General features: G+C 38.8%; 1 protein-coding gene across 1 annotated transcript; it reads right to left on the bottom strand.

Moving 5' to 3' along the window:
• Nucleotides 1-9,436: 9,436 nt before the first annotated feature.
• LOC121244767 (TMV resistance protein N-like) lies at nucleotides 9,437-14,831 on the bottom strand. Its single transcript, XM_041142973.1, has 6 exons — nucleotides 14,134-14,831; nucleotides 12,047-13,145; nucleotides 11,680-11,952; nucleotides 10,748-11,587; nucleotides 10,099-10,674; nucleotides 9,437-10,016 (listed from the first exon to the last, which is right to left on the bottom strand). Exons 1-6 carry the CDS (start codon nucleotides 14,649-14,651, stop codon nucleotides 9,441-9,443), a joined length of 3,882 nt encoding a protein of 1,293 aa, XP_040998907.1. The 5' UTR covers nucleotides 14,652-14,831; the 3' UTR covers nucleotides 9,437-9,440.
• Nucleotides 14,832-18,379: the final 3,548 nt, after the last annotated feature.

Genomic DNA, 18,379 nt, shown 5'->3' with positions numbered 1-18,379 from the left:
CATCTCCACCAACTTCGTCGGTAATGCCATTTCCTCTTCCCTCTCCTTTGATAGCCACCGAGATTGGGTCGTGGACAGTGGCACTAGCGCCCACATGTGCCATGACCGAAGTGCATTTGTTGATCTGCAATCCCCCCCCCTTCTCTCTCGGTTAGACTTCCGAATGGCCATACCCTTTCTATTAAGGGTATCGGCACTTGCCACTTATCCCCTTCCCTTACCCTTTTTAATGTCTATTTTATCCCTGATTTTCATTTTAATCTCTTGTCAGTCCCTCAGCTCACCACTAACACAAATTGATTGTTTCTTTTTCCTCTAAAATTTTTTTCTTTCAGGACCCACAATCGACGAGGCTGATTGGAGTGGGTGATTTTTGCAATGGGCTTTATGTGTACCGGCCCAACAACGTCCTGGTTTTTTCTGTGCAATCCTCTACTAATAAAGACTTATGGCACCGACGCCTAGGTCATCCCTCTCGTTTTTTTCTTCCGCAATTATTTAATAATTCTTATGTTGTCTCAGATTGTGATATTTGTGCTCGTTCTAAGCACACACGTTTGCCTTTTTCTTCTAATGATAATAAAAGTACTTTTACTTTTAATAGAATCTTTTGTGACATTTGGGGTGGTTACCACACTTCTTCCATTTGTGGTTCTCATTATTTTCTCACTATTGTTGATGATTTTTCCCGTACCACTTGGCTCTATCTTATGCGTCATAAATCTGAAGCATATATCAATCTTATGCATTTCTTTGCTCTTGTCCAAAATCAGTTCAATACCACGGTAAAAAAAAATTTCGCACTGATAATGGTCAAGAATTTATTTCGCACAAATTCCAAACATATCTTCATAATCACGGAATTATCCACGAACGTACCTGTGTTGAAACTCCCAACAGAATGGTGTTACAGAGTGAAAACACAGACACCTATTGAATATTGCTCGTAGTCTTCGTTTCCAAGCCCACTTACCCCTCAAATTTTGGGGCGAATGTGTGCTCACTGCTGCATATCTTATTAATCGAACGCCCAGTCGCACTCTTCAAAATAAATCTCCTTTTGAACTTCTCTTTGACACCATTCTGAACTATACTCATCTTCGTGTCTTTGGTTGTCTCTGTTACGCTCAAACCCTTGGTGCTCATCGAGATAAATTCTCTCCCCGTGCCTCAAAATGTATCTTTCTTGGCTACCCAAGCAATCACAAAGCGTACAAACTATATAACCTTGACACCCAAACCATTTTTTTCTCTCGTGATGTCACCTTTCATGAAGACATCTTTCCTTTTCAAGATCTTCCAGATATTTCTCACTCACCTCTCCCTATACTTCCCTTACCCGTTCCCGAACCTCCTCTATCAACCTCACCTCCCTCTCCTTCTCCTATCACCACGGCCTCTCCTCCTCCTATCACCACGGACCCTCTGCCTATTTCTATCCCAGAAACTCCATCCACTCGTCCTCGTCGCACTACTACTCGACCAGCTTATCTCCAGGATTATGTTTGTCCGACACTACACGCAGGGCCGACAGCATCATCACTCGTTGCATCAACCTCAGGTACTGCTCATCCTTTATCTGCCTTTCTTTCTTACTCTCGTTTTTCTCCTTCTCATCTTACATATTTATATGCTCTCACCACTTCTATTGAACCTTCTTACTATTCTATTGCCCTTCGTCATTCTCATTAGCGGGAAGCAATGTCTAGGGGTGTAAATTTAAACCGGAAAACAGGTCTGGACCGGACCGGTTGGTCCGGTTTTGAACCGGTCCGGTCCGGAACCGGTTCCTATTTTATGAAAACTGGCCGGTTCCAATCCGGTTCCGGTTCCGTAGTTTCCGGGACCGGACCGGTTGGAAAAAAAAAATATAAAAATTAATTTTATATATTATACAAAATATTTTTATATATAATATATAATTATATGTTAAATTTTTATATATAATATATATAATTATATATCATATATGAAAAAATTTCATATTATAATTTATAAATAATAACATAAAATGTTAATCTTAAATATGAACATTTGTAATTTATTTGATCATATGTTGTTAATATAATTATATATAAGATAATGTTGTTATAATTTATAAAATAAAAGTTTAATCCTAAAGATGAAAATTTAATTAATCATATGTTTTGAGCATAATATATATATTAAATTATTAATAACATTTTATAATAAGAATTAACACTTTATTATATGTTTTTTACATTTAAAAAAATCGGGAAACCGGACCGGACCAGAAACTGGTAAAACCGGAGGTACCGGTTTAGTTGGGTAATTGGGGCGTAATCGGTTTTGAAAAATACAAAACCGGTACATACCGGTTCGGTCCTAAATTTTGTCCAAAACAGGACCGGACCGGACCGGTTACACCCTTAGCAATGTCTAATGAGCTACGTGCCCTTGAAGCCAATTCCACCTGGACACTTGAGCCTCTCCCTCATCGAAAAAAACTCATTGGTTGCAAATGGGTTTTTAAAACCACACTCAAAGCCGATGGCTCAGTTGAAAGATATAAAGCTCGTCTCGTTGCAAAAGGCTACACTCAAGTTGAAGGTCTCGACTATCATGAGACTTTTGCACCCGTTGCAAAAATGACTACTGTCCGGTGTTTGTTAGCTGTCGCTGCCACTCAACAATGGATCATCCACCAATTAAACGTCAACAATGCCTTCCTCCACGGTGATCTTGATGAAGAAGTGTACATGACAACACCTCCCGGATATTGTCCTAAGGGAGAGACCCGCGTCTGCAGTCTCCGCAAATATCTCTATGGCCTCAAACAAGCCTCCCGCAACTGGTTTTTTAAACTAACCGATGTGCTTCTTGATGCAAGTTTCACTCAATCTCAAGCAAATCACTCTTTGTTCACATTAGTCACCACCACGAGTATCACCGTTGTGCTTATCTATGTCAATGATATCTTGGTTGCTGGCAATGATATCTCCCAAATCGAGGTCTTCAAACGTGCTCTCTCCACTAATTTCAAAACCAAGGATCTTGGCCCCCTCAAATATTTTCTTGGTCTCGAAGTTGCTCGTTCCAAAAAGACATCTTCCTTAACCAACGAAAATATGCTCTTGACATACTGAATGACAATGGCCAACTTGGTGCTCGAGTCGCTCCTTTTCCCATGGAACAAAATTTGAAACTCACCAATCAAGATGGTCCCCTCCTTTCTGATCCGAGTGCCTATCAACGACTCGTGGGCCGACTCATCTACCTGACCATCACTCGTCCTGATATTGTCTTCGCCGTGAACATCCTCAGTCAGTTTATGCATGCTCCCCGCCTTCCACACATGCAAGCCGCCACTCGTGTTCTTCGCTACATCAAAGGCAGCCCAGACCAAGGCATTTTCTTTCCATCCTCCAACCCTCTACATGTTACAACCTACACTGATTCTGATTGGGCCAACTGTCCCCCACCACCGGTTTTTTCATTCAGCTCGGCACAAGTCCTATTTCATGGCGCACAAAAAAAAAGACGACCGTAGCCTGTTCTTCCGCCGAAGTTGAATATCGTGCCATGGCCGTCACCACATGCGAGCTTATCTGGTTGAAACAACTCCTAACTGATTTTGGTATCCCTCATCCTAAACCTTTCAGTTTGCACTGTGACAATCAATCTGCTCTGCACATTGCCCATAATCATGTGTTCCATGAACGCACCAAGCACATTGAGATTGATTGCCACATTATTCGAGACAAGATCCGGTCTGGACTCCTCACTGCGGTCCACACGTCATCCCATGAACAAATTGCGGACATCTTCACTAAACTGTTAGGCAGAGAACTTTTTCATCATTTTTTATGCAAATTGGGCATTACGGATCTTCATGCGCCAACTTGAGGGGGAGTATTGATACAATCAAATCCAATTCTCAGAATTTCAATTTGCACAAAATCAGCCAAGGAATCATCAGTTATTTTCCATTGATTTGTAAATATCAGTTATTTCCTTACATTTGTTTATTTCCATATTTAGTTTGACTTCCTGTATCTATTTAACAGCATTGTATCATTGTAATCGACAAGTCATTTTGAGAATAAATTATTCTAGTCTCACGTTCTTAACAGATATTTAAAGTTGATTATTTTTAGGTTTACAAACTGGGCTTGATTGTTTGAGTTGAGAAGTTTACGAAGTTTTCTAATAGCATTGCTTGTTTGTTAGTATTTGGTGGTTTTGAGTTTTCCAATACGAGGATACGACTATGCCTTTAAAGAAATTTGTGTATCTCAATTACACCCGTGGGGTTTCTGAATCGGTGTAAAGAAACCAATGAATTAGAACATGCATGATGGAGCTCCTTCTTGTTATTATTTTAAACTATTGTTCATTGGTTTCTCCCAAATTGATCGATTGCTTAATATGATTTTTACTAGTAATGCTTAAAAAAAATTATTTAAATTTGGATCTAAAATGAATGTTTATCGGTTTCTCATGGAAATGGATTTGAGCTCCATCTTTGTCATTTGAACTTGTTGCTTGCTTAGATTACTTTAACATGGCGCTGTTATGGGCCTCATTTCCTTGAAATTCTGCTTTTTTCTTTTAAAGTATTCTTATTTAGAGTTTGTTGTAAGAAAAAGGCTACCATGCCGCCCAATACTTACACCTCCATTTGACCGCTCAGTGATTTTATTTTATTTTTACTTAATGATAAATGAATTGATTTTAAGTGTATTAATATATTTTTTTATTTTTTAAAAATATTTAAATATATTAAAAAAATATGAATAGAAAAATGAAAAAAAAAAAATTACAAAAATAACTAGCGGTATAAACGAATATTACTACTCAGGCGGCAGAGTAGCACCGCTCTGCCTGAGTAGCACCGCTCTGTTGTAATGATGGATGTCTTTGGTGATATATATACGCTTATGCACACACGTGTATTTATATATATGAAGGCTTTTGTTACGTATCCATACATATCTAATGATTATATGTAGATAAATGATGAGAATGCTCCAACAAGAGTATATGTTTGTTGTTGCAGGTGACTATTTGTCTGAAGTGTGGTGACAGAGGCTTCTCTGTGGCTTTGATCTACTGTGGCAAATGCCTGGCCAATGCTTTGCATCGGTATGACTTATTGCATTGTGTCTGTTAAAATGCATAATTTCCATTGTTCGTGTCTTTTTGTCCCAAAGGGCGCCTGCATACAAACAGTTGTACAGGGTGAGATAGTATTGGTGATTATGTATATAAGGAATGCTAGATACAATTTTATGGTATATAAGTCTTGCGCAGCTCTGAAAAGTGGGTTTTTTTTTTCTTTTTTTCATGCGGATCTCAAGTGTGCCCCTCTTTCTTCAAAGAGATTACACAGGACTTGCACACCATAAAACTGTGCGAATCATTCTCCTATGTACATTCAGAGGCCATGTGGAATATGAAATAAGTTTTCCACTACCAGTGCAGTAATCGTTGGAACACAGAAGGATAACTAACACGAAAAAAATACTGAATTTGTATTACTTGTCGTCTTCCTAGTTTTAGTTGTTTGACTTTTTCAAAATCCTGTGACAGCATAGAAATTTATTTGCCTGAAGTTCTATGTTTATAAGAACAGATTTCACGTAGTGGTTGTAATTTTCCGATGTAAATGGACTGCTGTTAACTTTTTCTTTTTGGTGGTTTGTTTATGCAGCTATTGCTTGGATGCATGGCCCGTAACTGTCGATGAATATGTTACTTGGTTTTGTGAGGATTGTGAATCAAAGTTAAGAAAGCTGTTGGAGAAATCAACACAGCGGAAGGGATAAAAGCGGTGATAAAAGAGAATACTCTACGCACTCAGTGACACCAAGAATTTAACGTGGTTCGGCAACTGCCTACATCCACAGAAAAGAGCTTCACTATTAAATAGTGGTACACAAGAAAATATTACAGAGGAGGAGGATCACACTCCACTCAACTCAACTCTCTTCTTTTCTCTCAGAGCTCTCCAGGCTCTCTCTCTTTTCTCTTCTTGGATGTAAATTGAAGCTCTCGCATGGAGCTTCAATTTATAGACGATGATTGTGTATGAATGCATTTAATTTTGCATTCATTTGCTGGGCGTTGGGGCGTTGAGCGTTGGGGAGATGAGTGCTGAGCAGTCAACAATGACTGCTCAGGGCATGGACTTCAACAATTCTCCCCCTCTATGCCCATTTACCTAGATGCTATCCATTTCAGCTATGTCTCTACATAGCTCAAGCTTCTCACTTGTAACCACCTTCGTCAGCATGTCCGCTGGATTCTCTTTCGTATGGATCTTCACAAGCTTCAATAGCTGTTGTTCCATCGCTTCGCGTATCCAATGATAGCGGATATCAATATGCTTGGTGCGGGAGTGGTACATTGAATTCTTGCTCAAATCTAGAGCACTTTGACTATCACAATGTACCGTGTAGTCTTCTTGACTAACCCCTAGTTCTTGGAGAAAACGCTTCATCCACAACATTTCTTTCCCAGCTTCTGCTGCGGCAATGTACTCTGCCTCAGTTGTAGATAAAGCAACACACTTCTGCAATTTGGACTGCCAAGAGACAGCTCCTCCTGCAAAAGTGAAGAGAAATCCCGAAGTAGATTTTCTGCTATCCAGATCTCCTGCCATATCTGAATCTGTATAGCCTTCCAGAACTGGTTTAGCTCTCCCAAAACACAAGCACATCTTAGATGTACCTTTTAGGTACCTGAGAATCCACTTGACTGCTTCCCAATGATCCTTTCCTAGATTTGAAAGGAATCTGCTCACCATGCCTACAGCATGAGCAATATCTGGTCTGGTACAAACCATTGCATACATCAGGCTTCCTACTGCTGAAGAGTAGGGAATTACTTCCATTTCTTCAATCTCTTTCTTTGAAGAAGGACACGAGCTCTTGCTCAACTTGAAGTGGTTAGCAAGTGGAGTATTGACTGGCTTAGCATCTCCCATGTTGAAACGTCTGATGACCCGTTTAACATATTTTTGTTGTGATAGCCACACCCTTTTGACATTCCTATCACGAACAATCTTCATGCCCAAAAGTTGCTGTGCTGGGCCTAAGTCCTTCATGTCAAAGGACTTGGATAGTTCCTTCTTTAGTTTGTTAATCTTGGACCTATCCTCACCAACGATTAACATATCATCAACATAAAGAAAGAGTATGACAAACTTGGCATCCTGGAACCTTCGAACATAGACACACTGATCTGCAACAAGTCTCTTGTAACCATGACTCATCATGAATGAGTCGAACTTCTTGTACCATTGCCTCGGCGCTTGCTTGAGGCCATAGAGACTCTTCTTTAGCTTGCAGACTAAGTGATCTTTGCCTGGAACTTCAAACCCTTCTGGTTGCTCCATATAGATTTCCTCCTCCAAATCTTCATGGAGAAAGGCTGTCTTCACATCCATCTGTTCGAGTTCCAAATTCAAGCTGGCTACCAATCCGAGTATGACTCGGATTGACATCATTTTCACCACCGGGGAAAATATCTCGTCAAAGTCGATTCCCTTCTTCTGTTGGAATCCTTTGACAACCAATCTGGCCTTGTGCTTTATCAGCTTTCCTTGGCCATTTTTCTTCAGCTTGAACACCCATTTGCTCTTTAGGGCTTTCTTTCCTTCAGGAAGTTTCACCAACTCATAGGTCTGATTTTTCTGCAAAGAACTCATCTCTTCTTGCATTGCCTGCACCCATAGGCTTCTATCAGCATGAGTTTGAACTTCCTGGAAGCTCTCCGGCTCCTCTCCAGGCTCTCTCTCTTTTCTCTTCTTGGGTGTAAATTGAAGCTCTCTCATGGAGCTTCAATTTATAGACGATGATTGTGTATGAATGCATTTAATTTTGCATTCATTTGCTGGGCGTTGGGGCGTTGAGCGTTGGGGAGATGAGTGCTGAGCAGTCAACAATGACTGCTCAGGGCATGGACTTCAACAAAAGCTATCTATTATCAGCGTAGCTATTCTTGTCCCATCTAGACAACAACAAGATCAAGATGACGAAGACAAGAATGATCAATGACTCAAAGAAAGAGACAGGATGTGAGGCTGATCAGAGATGATTGAATTCTGTTCCGCTTGAAGTCCATACTACAACTTGATTTGAATAACTTTCCAATGAATTACATCCTCGTGCCATTACAGATTTTGTACTTACAGGAAGACTTGGCAATGATTGAAGCTTTCTACAATTATCCAAGTATAGAAATTCGAGCTTTGAAGTTTACAAATGCTGTTAGGCAGGGTTGTAAAATTGTTTCTACTCAAATTTAGAGATTGCAGTGAAGATAGACAACTAAGATCATGGGGGAGTGCTCCGTCCAAAAGATCTCAGTCACTTAGATCTAGAGCAACTAAAGAGGTTAACCCAAAGAATGACTCAGGCAACAAGAAGCTCATGAGCACTGATTCAGGATGTTTGGCAACCAGGAAACAATCTGCCAACCAAACAAGTGTAGCAAAAACAATGGTGCTAAGATTGATATGTGGAAAAGCCAAAAGTGTGGGGATTAAAACTGAAATTGCTTTTGGAAATTTGAGTTGCGAATGCCTTGATTTAGATGGAAGACCCTTACATCCCGAAAGAGTGAGACTTTTTAGAGATGTCACACTATAAATGATAGTTGGGCTCGAAAAGTTTTTGCAATTTTGAAGATTCAATTAAGTTAGGCTTGTTAGATTTGGAATCGATAAAGGTAGTTCTTCTATGGCAATCCCGTCCAAATAAAGCTCCAACAAACATTTCATATTGTTTCCAATCTTTGTAAAATTTTTGAGCCTTGAGCAACCAGATAAGATGAAATCCTCTACAGATTCCAAGTTGATCTCACTTGGAAGGGTATGAAGACACCTGCAGTCCCTCAGAATTAATAGAATCAGCTTGTTGAGATTTCCAACAGATTGGTGAACCTCATTCAGTCTTGTACAGCCTTGAAAAATTAGTCTCTCAAGATTTGGAAATCCAGAGAAGTTGGGAGTCGTGATTAAGTTTTGAGAACTACTAAGGTCGAAGAGTTTTAGCCTGTTCCAATTCTGTCATAAAAAGAACAAACATAGAAACTTTAACAGTTCAAGAACTTGATCACTTGGAAAGCATTATGACATCAACTGTGTGTGTTCCCTAGAAACAGAGAACAAGAAGATATTAGTAGGGGGAACCATATGGCAAGGATATACAAGTAACATAGAAATGTGTACTCTATATTTATGTAATTAAGACCAATATAAACTTACTGTATTCTCGCTTAGTACTTGGCGAAGATATTAAATTTTTTTTTTTTAAAGAAAATAAGACTCACATACTTTTAAAACTGCACAAATCATTTCCATTACATATCGAAATCATGGCTATGTTGTGCAAGTGCGCTAATACATTCCAAGATTTGTGACAGCTATGAGTAATTGTAACGCTTGTCATAAAGTTTTCAGATATGTATCAATGTTACAATAACTCTACAACCTTAGGATTAATAAACCGCCGGCGTTCGTCAGGGCATGCATCTAGAATTTGTAGTATTTCCTGAAACAAAACGTCATGTTGGAACACAAGACGGAACCCACACTGGTACATCGTTAAGCCGGGGTAGTTGGTTCCAATTGAAGCCTCAATGAAAGAGCACCCACTCAACCAATCTGGAAACAACCCACGCGGCATATAACACAACCATCCCAATTTACTTCGGCGCCCGAACAACATGCGGGGATGTTGTAACAACGCGAGATCTTCTTCAGTGAGGCAATAGGTCTGGAAACGTTCCAGACTACCCATATCGGTGTTCAAAGACAAAGTAAGGTGGTACTTATTAGGAACTTGTGTATTCGGATCGCCATCTATCTTAGTTGATGAATGCTCAAGGACATCAAAAGAAGCGTATAGAGCAAGTCCCATCCAAGTCCCATCCTTGTACCAGTTACTGGGTGAATCAAATGTCACTGAGGGATCTCTGCTTATAGAGGGGAACAAGTTTTGAATTGATCCAGAAAAACACAAATTGTATACGGAACTTCCATCAAAGTCCTGAAAAACGAGTAAGAATTGTGGGCATTAGTCAGGTTCCCCGGAGATATAAAAAGTAAATAAAGCAGAAAGAATATCTTACCTGCAGTTTCTCAGTCGCATCTCCAAGGAAACGTCTCTTGAAATCCTCAATTCTTCGAGAACTCGGCAAGTTATGGATACCGCGACCTTTTTGGCTTAAAATATGTATAAACTCTACCATATCGTGTTCATAGAGAATTCGAGCGCCACATGCTTTAAACCGAACACTTGGGCTATTGGTTAAAATTGAAGGGCTAATGCAGCTACGTCTGTCTAAATGATCCCTAAACCTCGCATGCGAGATATATAGACAGAGTCTATATAAATCAACACCACTTTGGTCTTTAGGGGGATGAAAGAATATGGTACAATCTTCAAGATCAGCTCCATCCTGCATGTCAAAGTGATATGTCAACTCGTGAATATTATGTGATTTCTGACCAGGAGAAACATCGCCCAAATTTTTCTCGACTTCAGAAACAGTGTACAATGCAATTCCTCTCCAACTACTATTCTTAGAAAGATCAGGTGGTAATGGGATTGATACAGATGACCCGTAGTTCTGATGGTGGAACCACTTTGGAATTTGAGTATCAGGTAGAGTGCTAAGAAATCCTTTGCCATGTTGAATTGGCTCCTGCATAAATATCCAAACAAAAATTCTTCAATGTGTTCACTTGTGAGAGAGAGAGAGAGAGAGAGAGAGAGACCTCTCTGTATTGCCTCCACAGTGGCTGGAAGTGCAGATCTTGCAAAGAAACTTTGGATTTTTCATCATCGACATAGCTGAGGCAGTTAATAATTGTGAATCCAGTTTCGTATGAAGTCCACACTGTAACTTGATTTGAACAATTTTCGAGTGAAGAACATTCCCTTGCCATTACTAATTGTGTACCCGAGGGAAAATTGGGCAGTAATTTCAGCTTGCTACAATTATCCAAGTAGAGGAATTTTAGCTTGGAAAGCTGAGATATGCTATCAGGCAAGCGTGTAAAATTGTTTCTGCTCAAATTTAGAGATTCCAGTGAAGATAAGCCACTAAGATCACCAGGGATTGCTCCGTCTGACAGATTGCAATCACTCAAGTCAAGAGCTACTAAAGAGGTTAGTGCTGAGAGGCAGAACATCGAATGCCATAATTCGGATGGATGATCCTGCTTACAACCGGAAAGATTTAGTAAAGTCAGACCAGTTAGATTCTGAATTGATAATGGTACCTCTTCTATCGCCGTCTTGTCCAAGTAAAGTTCTGACAAACGTTTCATATTTTCCCCGACCTCTGGAAACTTAATGAGGTTTGAACAGCCAGATAGGATAACAGTTTTTAAAGATTCCAAGTTGATCTCGTATGGAAGGCTAGCAAGACTCTGGCAATCTTTGAGATTTAATAGAACAAGTCGATTGAGAACTCCCATAGATGGATGCACTTCGTACAATCTAGTACAACCTTGGAGAATGAGCCTTTGCAGATTTGAGAAACCAGTGAAATCAGGTGTCTTGATTAAGTTTTGGGAGTCACTGAGGTCGAGGACTTTCAATTTGTTCAAGTTCTGTGATCAGAAAATAAATAAATATGAAAAGAGAAAACAAGTAAATTTAGAGTTCATTAAAAAAAAAAAAAAAACAAAAAACAAAATCTTACACGAAATCCCTTGGGCAGTTGCTCAAAGCGACAACGAGGCATAATCAGTTCGACAAGGTTGTGTGGCTGGAAATTATTTGGCATGGAAGTCAAAGGATACTCATGCCATTCCATCAAACGTAACTCATTCGAAAGATATCCAAGGCCCGCAGAAAGGTGCACGTTACAGATTTTAAGCAATCCTAGCCTTTTCATATTGGAGAAGGCGTTAGCATTCAACTGTTCTTCATGGGGTGGCGTATTCATCATTATGCCCTCAACGTTATCTGTTCCCTAGTGGACAAGAAGTAAGCTGTTAGCGTCTGAAAATGATGCTGCAATAATTTCACAAAAACCGCACAAATATATACTTCTCTATGACACTTACCGTATTTTGTTTTAGCACTTGAAGGATATCATCAGAAAGCCACAATCTACTCCATTTTCCAGGATTATGTTGGTGTTCACAACGAACAATTTCCCAACTCATTTGTTGTAGTAAATTATGCATCCACAATCTTTTTCCAGAACTAGTAAGGAGAGATTTGTCAACAAGAGTTTCAATATCAGAGGTAGGGTAGCAATATAAACCTTGTAGTAGATCTATTACTCGATCCTTGTAATCACCATTAAAGAAACACGCAATATCCAAAAATAATTTTTTCTCTGTGCGCCCGAGTGCATCAAACCCAATCTGAAGTTTTTTCTGAATATCCTCGTTAGGAATTGCCTTTAATTTAGCAAGATCACTTTGCCATACCTCTCGTCCTTTTCCAAATAAAGAGGATCCCAAGACTTTAAGTGCTAGTGGATGGCCACTAGCATAATGTACAAAATCCTTGCATAAATCCAAAAAATCTATTTCACAATTGGGTTTGCGGAAGGCTTTTCGACAAAAGAGCTTCAAATCAAGATCATGACCGTATTCATTCAATCCTTTAACCATGTATATATTTTCATCTGGAACTCCATGTCTTATCAACAAATGCTTATCTTTTGTGGTTATTATAATTCTACTCCCCTTGCCGAACCAATTGCAGTTCCCTACTAATGTTTCTAATTGTTCTATTTTGTCAACATCATCAAGAACAATAAGAACCTTCTTGGAAAGCAGTCTATTCTTTATCACCGCCCTTCCATCCCACTTTTCTTTTTCACTCCTCAACTTCATGTCAGAAAGGAGTTTTTCTAGCAAAGCATCCACATTACGTTCTGCACTAACATTATCGAGAAAGCTGCAAGCTTGAAATTTCAAACGGATTCTTTGAAATACAACTCGTGCAACAGTTGTCTTGCCTATCCCACTCATCCCGCATAATCCTATAAAGCGCACTTCATCTTCTCGCGATGTTTTTAGATGCGAATTCAATAATTCCCTAACTGGATATTTTATTCCAATAAGGCTATCCTCGTCAACAATCGAGAGTGTATCACTCAATTCACGAGATATACTATCAACAATGGTTTTGATAAACACCGACTCACGCCTGTAAGGATTGAAGAAAATTATTTCGAGAAATTATCAACTCAAAACAACAGTAAATGAAAGGAGATGTCAAAGTGTTGGTGTGTTTCTTGTTCATGAGGAACGACTAACCAAATCCAAATAGAGTTGTGTTTGGATAAAAGAATTCGAAAAGCTTAAAGGCTTGTTATTTGGCCATAGTGCAAATCCAAATCCAAATTTTTAATATATGATCCAAACATAGAGTTTGGGAAAGACCCGATCAGCACACCAAATCCAAATTTCTTGCTATCAGGATTCTCCCCTATACTGAAAAGATTAACATGCTGCTAAATACACGCATGCAGTACTCGTTTCATTCCTATCATAATTTTACGATGTTGTAATGAAATTAAGATCAGTTTATATATAAGGCATAACTCTTTTCAGTTTATATTTGTTTGACAAGTTGTACAACGAGGGCGCACACCCTGATCTGGCCAATTAAATACATATACAGGGCATCCCTGTAATTTATAATATAATGAAGAAAATGAATTGTACAGTGCTGATTCTCAGTTAAATATCTCATTAACTTCCGCAACATATACCAATTTTCCATAAATTGATCAATCATGACACTATACATATATAATTGTCGGAGAGGGTACCAAATATATAGGTGGTGGCCGAATTTCTTCTTTATCTCTTATTGTATTTATTTTATGTATTTATTTGTTTATTCATTTTCATTTTTTAAATTATAAAATTTAAAAGTTATATTAAAAATAAGTTATATTATAATTATATTATAAGAAATTAAAAATTTTACATTTTTATTTATTTAATATTTTCTATTTTATTTTATTTTCAAATCGATCATTTTTTATATATCGAAATGATGAAAGCTTTTTAGCTAAGAGAAAGAAGGGAACTTGCAATTACTTTGTATCACGTACAATAACAGTAATGAAAGCCGATTTTGCAGTTAAGACGACGAAAATGACTAAAAGAGGATTAGTAATTGTTACCCATTCTGTAAGTGGCGTCCGGAGAGATTAGCCACTTCTCTCAATGCATTTCTCCATGTTCGCACCTTCTCTAAGTTCTTCTCAAAACGTATCTCATGTTCGGCAAAGGCATCTGCAAAAGTGCCCTTCTGATTTCGCACATCACTAGGATCCACATGGTAGAAAATGGGCAAAACTCTCATCTCCCTCTCTTTCATGCATTCAATAATTTTTGCAAGTTCTTGTAAGCACCATGTGGAAGATGCATAATTTCTTGACAACACGATGACTGCCACGCTCGATTTCTCAATTGCAAGCAAGAGTTCCGGGGAAATGGGTTTTCCAATCCCAATTTTTTCATCATCCATAAAGGTGCTAATCCCTTTATCAACCAAAGCCTGATATAGATGGTCGGTAAAAGTATTGCGGGTGTCTTCACCTCTAAAACTGAGGAATACATCGTGCTCCTTGGGTTCAGATTCAGAATAAGAAGAAGGAATATATGAATGGGCTGTTCGAAGCCTTTTGGAGTAAGACATTAGAACGACTGGAAGCTAAAGCCTGCAGGTAGAGTTAAGATTCTAAGGCATACAATGACATGAAGCCCCGAGTAATAAGTAGAAACAAGCAATGACATGTTGCGCCGTGGCAAGAAGACTATCCAGCATTGCGTAAAGCGTAAACGCGTGAAACTCAAGCAAAGAACTACCGGTCAAACCGTGGCTCAAAAACTATTAGCTATTAGCCACACCAGCCTATATCATCAGACTCCAAGGAGAAAGTTTCAACGAAGACTGCATTTATAATCTGGAAGCTGTTTCAACGAAGACCGCATTTATAAGGATTCTCTTTAAAAATAAAAAATGGAGCAAGTTAAGAGGCAACGATAAAGAAAATCCTCTATTCACCAGCGGGTACTTGTTAATGTAGTTCAAAGCCAAAACTTATTGCACACATATTCAAGTGTACAGTTCTGGCATGATTGGTCTGGAGCATGATGTTGAGGTTTGGTATGAGGCTTATCATTATGCTTTATCTTTACTGCTGGATCCATTGACTTCGGGTCAATATTTGTAAGAAAGTTCGGCAAGTTCTGCCTCTCAACGTGGGATACATGATCAGGCGAATAAGACAATAAGTACCTCCTTGAATTTAATACATATATCAATTTTTAATTGGTTGGTTTCCGTCAGTATAAACGCCTATCAAGGCCGGTGGAAGAGCGAAACCTCCAAGAAAGAACTCACTGGAAAAGTTTGGAATTTTAAAAGGTTTTAGAGAGCCAAAGTCTTCCTTCCTAGCACATGTAGGAGACGACCCTGCAGTCGAAATTTTTTGAACAAGCGATTCTTACCTAATCTTAATCATAATTTTATATTTAGAGATAATTGACTTGTGAGAAAAGATATTTATAATTATAAATTGTATAAATATTATGTAATTATTTTAAAAAAATAAATAAAATATAAAATTTATATAAAAAAATTAATTTTTTAATAATAAATTTTATTCTTTTTTAAAATAATTACATAATAATTACGTATTTTACGATTATACGTAAAATTATTCTTAACTTGTAAGTGCTTTTGGCTAGCCAGCTATCTATAGGGACTCGTGATTCTGACGCATTCTGTACCGAAACTTGCACGAGGCTTTTGTCTCTTGCAGCCAATACGGTGGATGACAATTGATACAACTGGTTCCAATTATATATTATTATCTCATTTTCTATTTTTGATACAGCTGGTTAGAATTTATTAAGATAGTGATAGGTTTATTATTACTTGTCTATTATTTAAATGTATTTTAATTTTTTTTTTAATTTATTTTATATTTTTTAAATATTTTTTTAACATCTAAAAAAACTAATGAGCATGAGATCATAAGAGGATAGAAGTGGATCCCACACAGTGGAAGAAGCGGTGGGAATCCATCGTTAGGGACGGCGTACATTCAAAATTGAGTAAAATTACTCTCATCACTTCCGGTCATTTTATATTTTTTGAAAAATGCTATTTACAGTCGCTTCATGTAAACGGCTCGCAAACGACTGCTGATCTGAAAAATTAAAAACGATGCCGTTTAAATATATCTCTAACTTAATAACGCCACTACATTCCCTCTAAAACAAAAACCACAGGGGTTTCAAAAAAGCAAAGTTGCTACTGCGAATACTCCGACGCCCAGAGATCCAGCGAACCCGACTCTACTCAAAATCGCGCTGTTCTCCGCCAGCCTAGGAGCTTCCGAAGGTGTAGCAGCAATTGACGCAGGAGGGCTCTCTGAAGCCTCAGGAGAAATAGGGGAAGGCGATGGCAGAGAGGTCACCACTGTCGGGGACGGAGCACTCGTCGGCGGAGTCTTCACAGGAGACAGTGCAGATCCTGGAGTCGTAGCTGCCAGAGACTGCGCAGGAGCATGGACTTTCATTGGTGGACTCGCTAGTGGGGATTTTGAGGGAGATGACATCGGGGGCTATGCCATGGTGGAGGCCACAGAAAATGCTACCAGCATTGCCATTAATGAAGGAAAGCTTAAGCGAGCCAATACAGAAATTTGAGAGTGAGATGACTGACTATAAGAGTGTGAGTGAGACGAAGAGAACGAGTGCATCTATATATATATATATATACACGAGTAGCCATGGTCATTTAGGCATTATACAGTGTGGAGCAGAGGGAAGAGACCTCTAAAGAAAGCAAATTGATTCTTCGTGATCTCTTAAATTACAGAAAATAGTTAAAAATACAAATTACTCAGATATTTTTCCTCAGAAACTGTTAAATTATTTATATACCCCAATTTGTGAATCAAAAACGAACTTAATCGAAATTATATACTTTTCCTTTAGTTTCACTGCAACCAAACGAAGCATTGTGGAGAAAAAAACATCTTAAAAAGTTCATGGTGAGTTAACCAAAAAGACGAAGCAAACCAATGTTTTCAATCACAGAAAGAGAAAATAAATCATCTTCAGGTCTGATTTATAACCATTACTTTTTCTGATGGACAGAATTATGCTACGGTATAGGAATTCCAATCCATGGATTATCACGGGAAACGAAATGGGTTTAGTCTCTCTGTTTCTGGATGGATGATGAAATCTCACGCAGCTCAGAATGTTTTGGTCTCAGAAGCGGGAAACGAATGACTTTCATATTCGTATTCGGCTTTTTTTTTTTTTTAATTTTATCAGCTGCCACGTCAGCCGACTGTACAACATATGTGTAACACCCCGTATTTTAGTGTATTTTTAATGAAAAAATATTTTTTATTATTCAGAAATTTATTCTCTTGTTTTAAAATTATTGGAATTTTAGTTGGGTTATTTTTATGATTTTTAGTTTACGAAAATTATTTTTGAAGTGTTTTCTCTAAATTAATTATTGTTATGCGTTTAAATTTCTTCTCAAATTAAATTAACTTACTGTTGGGTTTAATTATTTATTTTCATTTTAATCATTATGTTTGAATTATTTTATTTCATTTACTGTTTTAAAATCATTTCAGTTGGATAATTTTTTTTGTGACCCAAGATGTAAGGATTGGACCTCATTTCTTTTCCTCCATTTTTTCTTTCCTTTCCTTTTCTTTTCTTCTTTCTTTTCTTTTTTCTTCTCCCCTGTCTCTTTCCCGCGCGCGACCCAGCCCCTCCCTCTCTCTCTCCGTCCGATCCTTCTCCTCCCCAGCCCGCCGCCGTGTGCCAGAGGTGGTCGATACCGCCCAGCCCCCCAGCTTCCCCAACCGTCGGCGACACCACCCCTCTATTTCCAGCCCCAGTCGCACCGCCGTTAGCCACCACGAGCTCACTCAAGCCGCGGCACCTCTTGTGCTCGCGCGCCGCCGTCGCGTCACCTCCGGCCACCATCTTCTCACCACATCATCCTCGACCTCTTAGCAACCCATTGAACCCAACCCTGGCTCCGATCCGTCGCTGGTGAAGCACTTCCAACACTATTTCTGTTTTGGGTGTTTTTGCACTTCAACCGCCTATTGCGCCGCCACCCACGACCAACCACCACCACCATTAGCTTCACCGACATCCCTAGGCCCTACCCTATCAATCTCGGGTCTTCGTTTACACCTGTTCAAAAGTGATTTTTTGAGACCCACAGCCACAGTGCATTTGGCACTGTTTTGTTGCTGCGTTGCCGCTTCTAGCACCCCCGTAATCTTTCAAAAATTACATTATAGCATTGTAAGTATTTTTCCAAATAACTTTTGAGATTTAAATGTATTTTAGCGCTAACTCATATTTACTGTGAAT

This window comes from Juglans microcarpa x Juglans regia, chromosome 8S (assembly GCF_004785595.1).
Source record: "Juglans microcarpa x Juglans regia isolate MS1-56 chromosome 8S, Jm3101_v1.0, whole genome shotgun sequence".
NCBI lineage: Eukaryota > Viridiplantae > Streptophyta > Magnoliopsida > Fagales > Juglandaceae > Juglans > Juglans microcarpa x Juglans regia.
This window is presented reverse-complemented; position numbering and strand designations above follow the sequence as displayed.

Excerpts from the sequence above, each read along its gene's own strand:
- LOC121244767 (XM_041142973.1), bottom strand. The coding sequence starts at position 14,651 with ATGTCTTACTCCAAAAGGCTTCGAACAGCCCATTCATATATTCCTTCT. Across the intron at positions 13,146-14,133 it reads GGACGCCACTTACAGAATGG|GCGTGAGTCGGTGTTTATCA; the intron begins GTAACAATTACT and ends CAATCCTTACAG. Across the intron at positions 10,675-10,747 it reads TGTGGAGGCAATACAGAGAG|GAGCCAATTCAACATGGCAA; the intron begins GTCTCTCTCTCT and ends ATATTTATGCAG.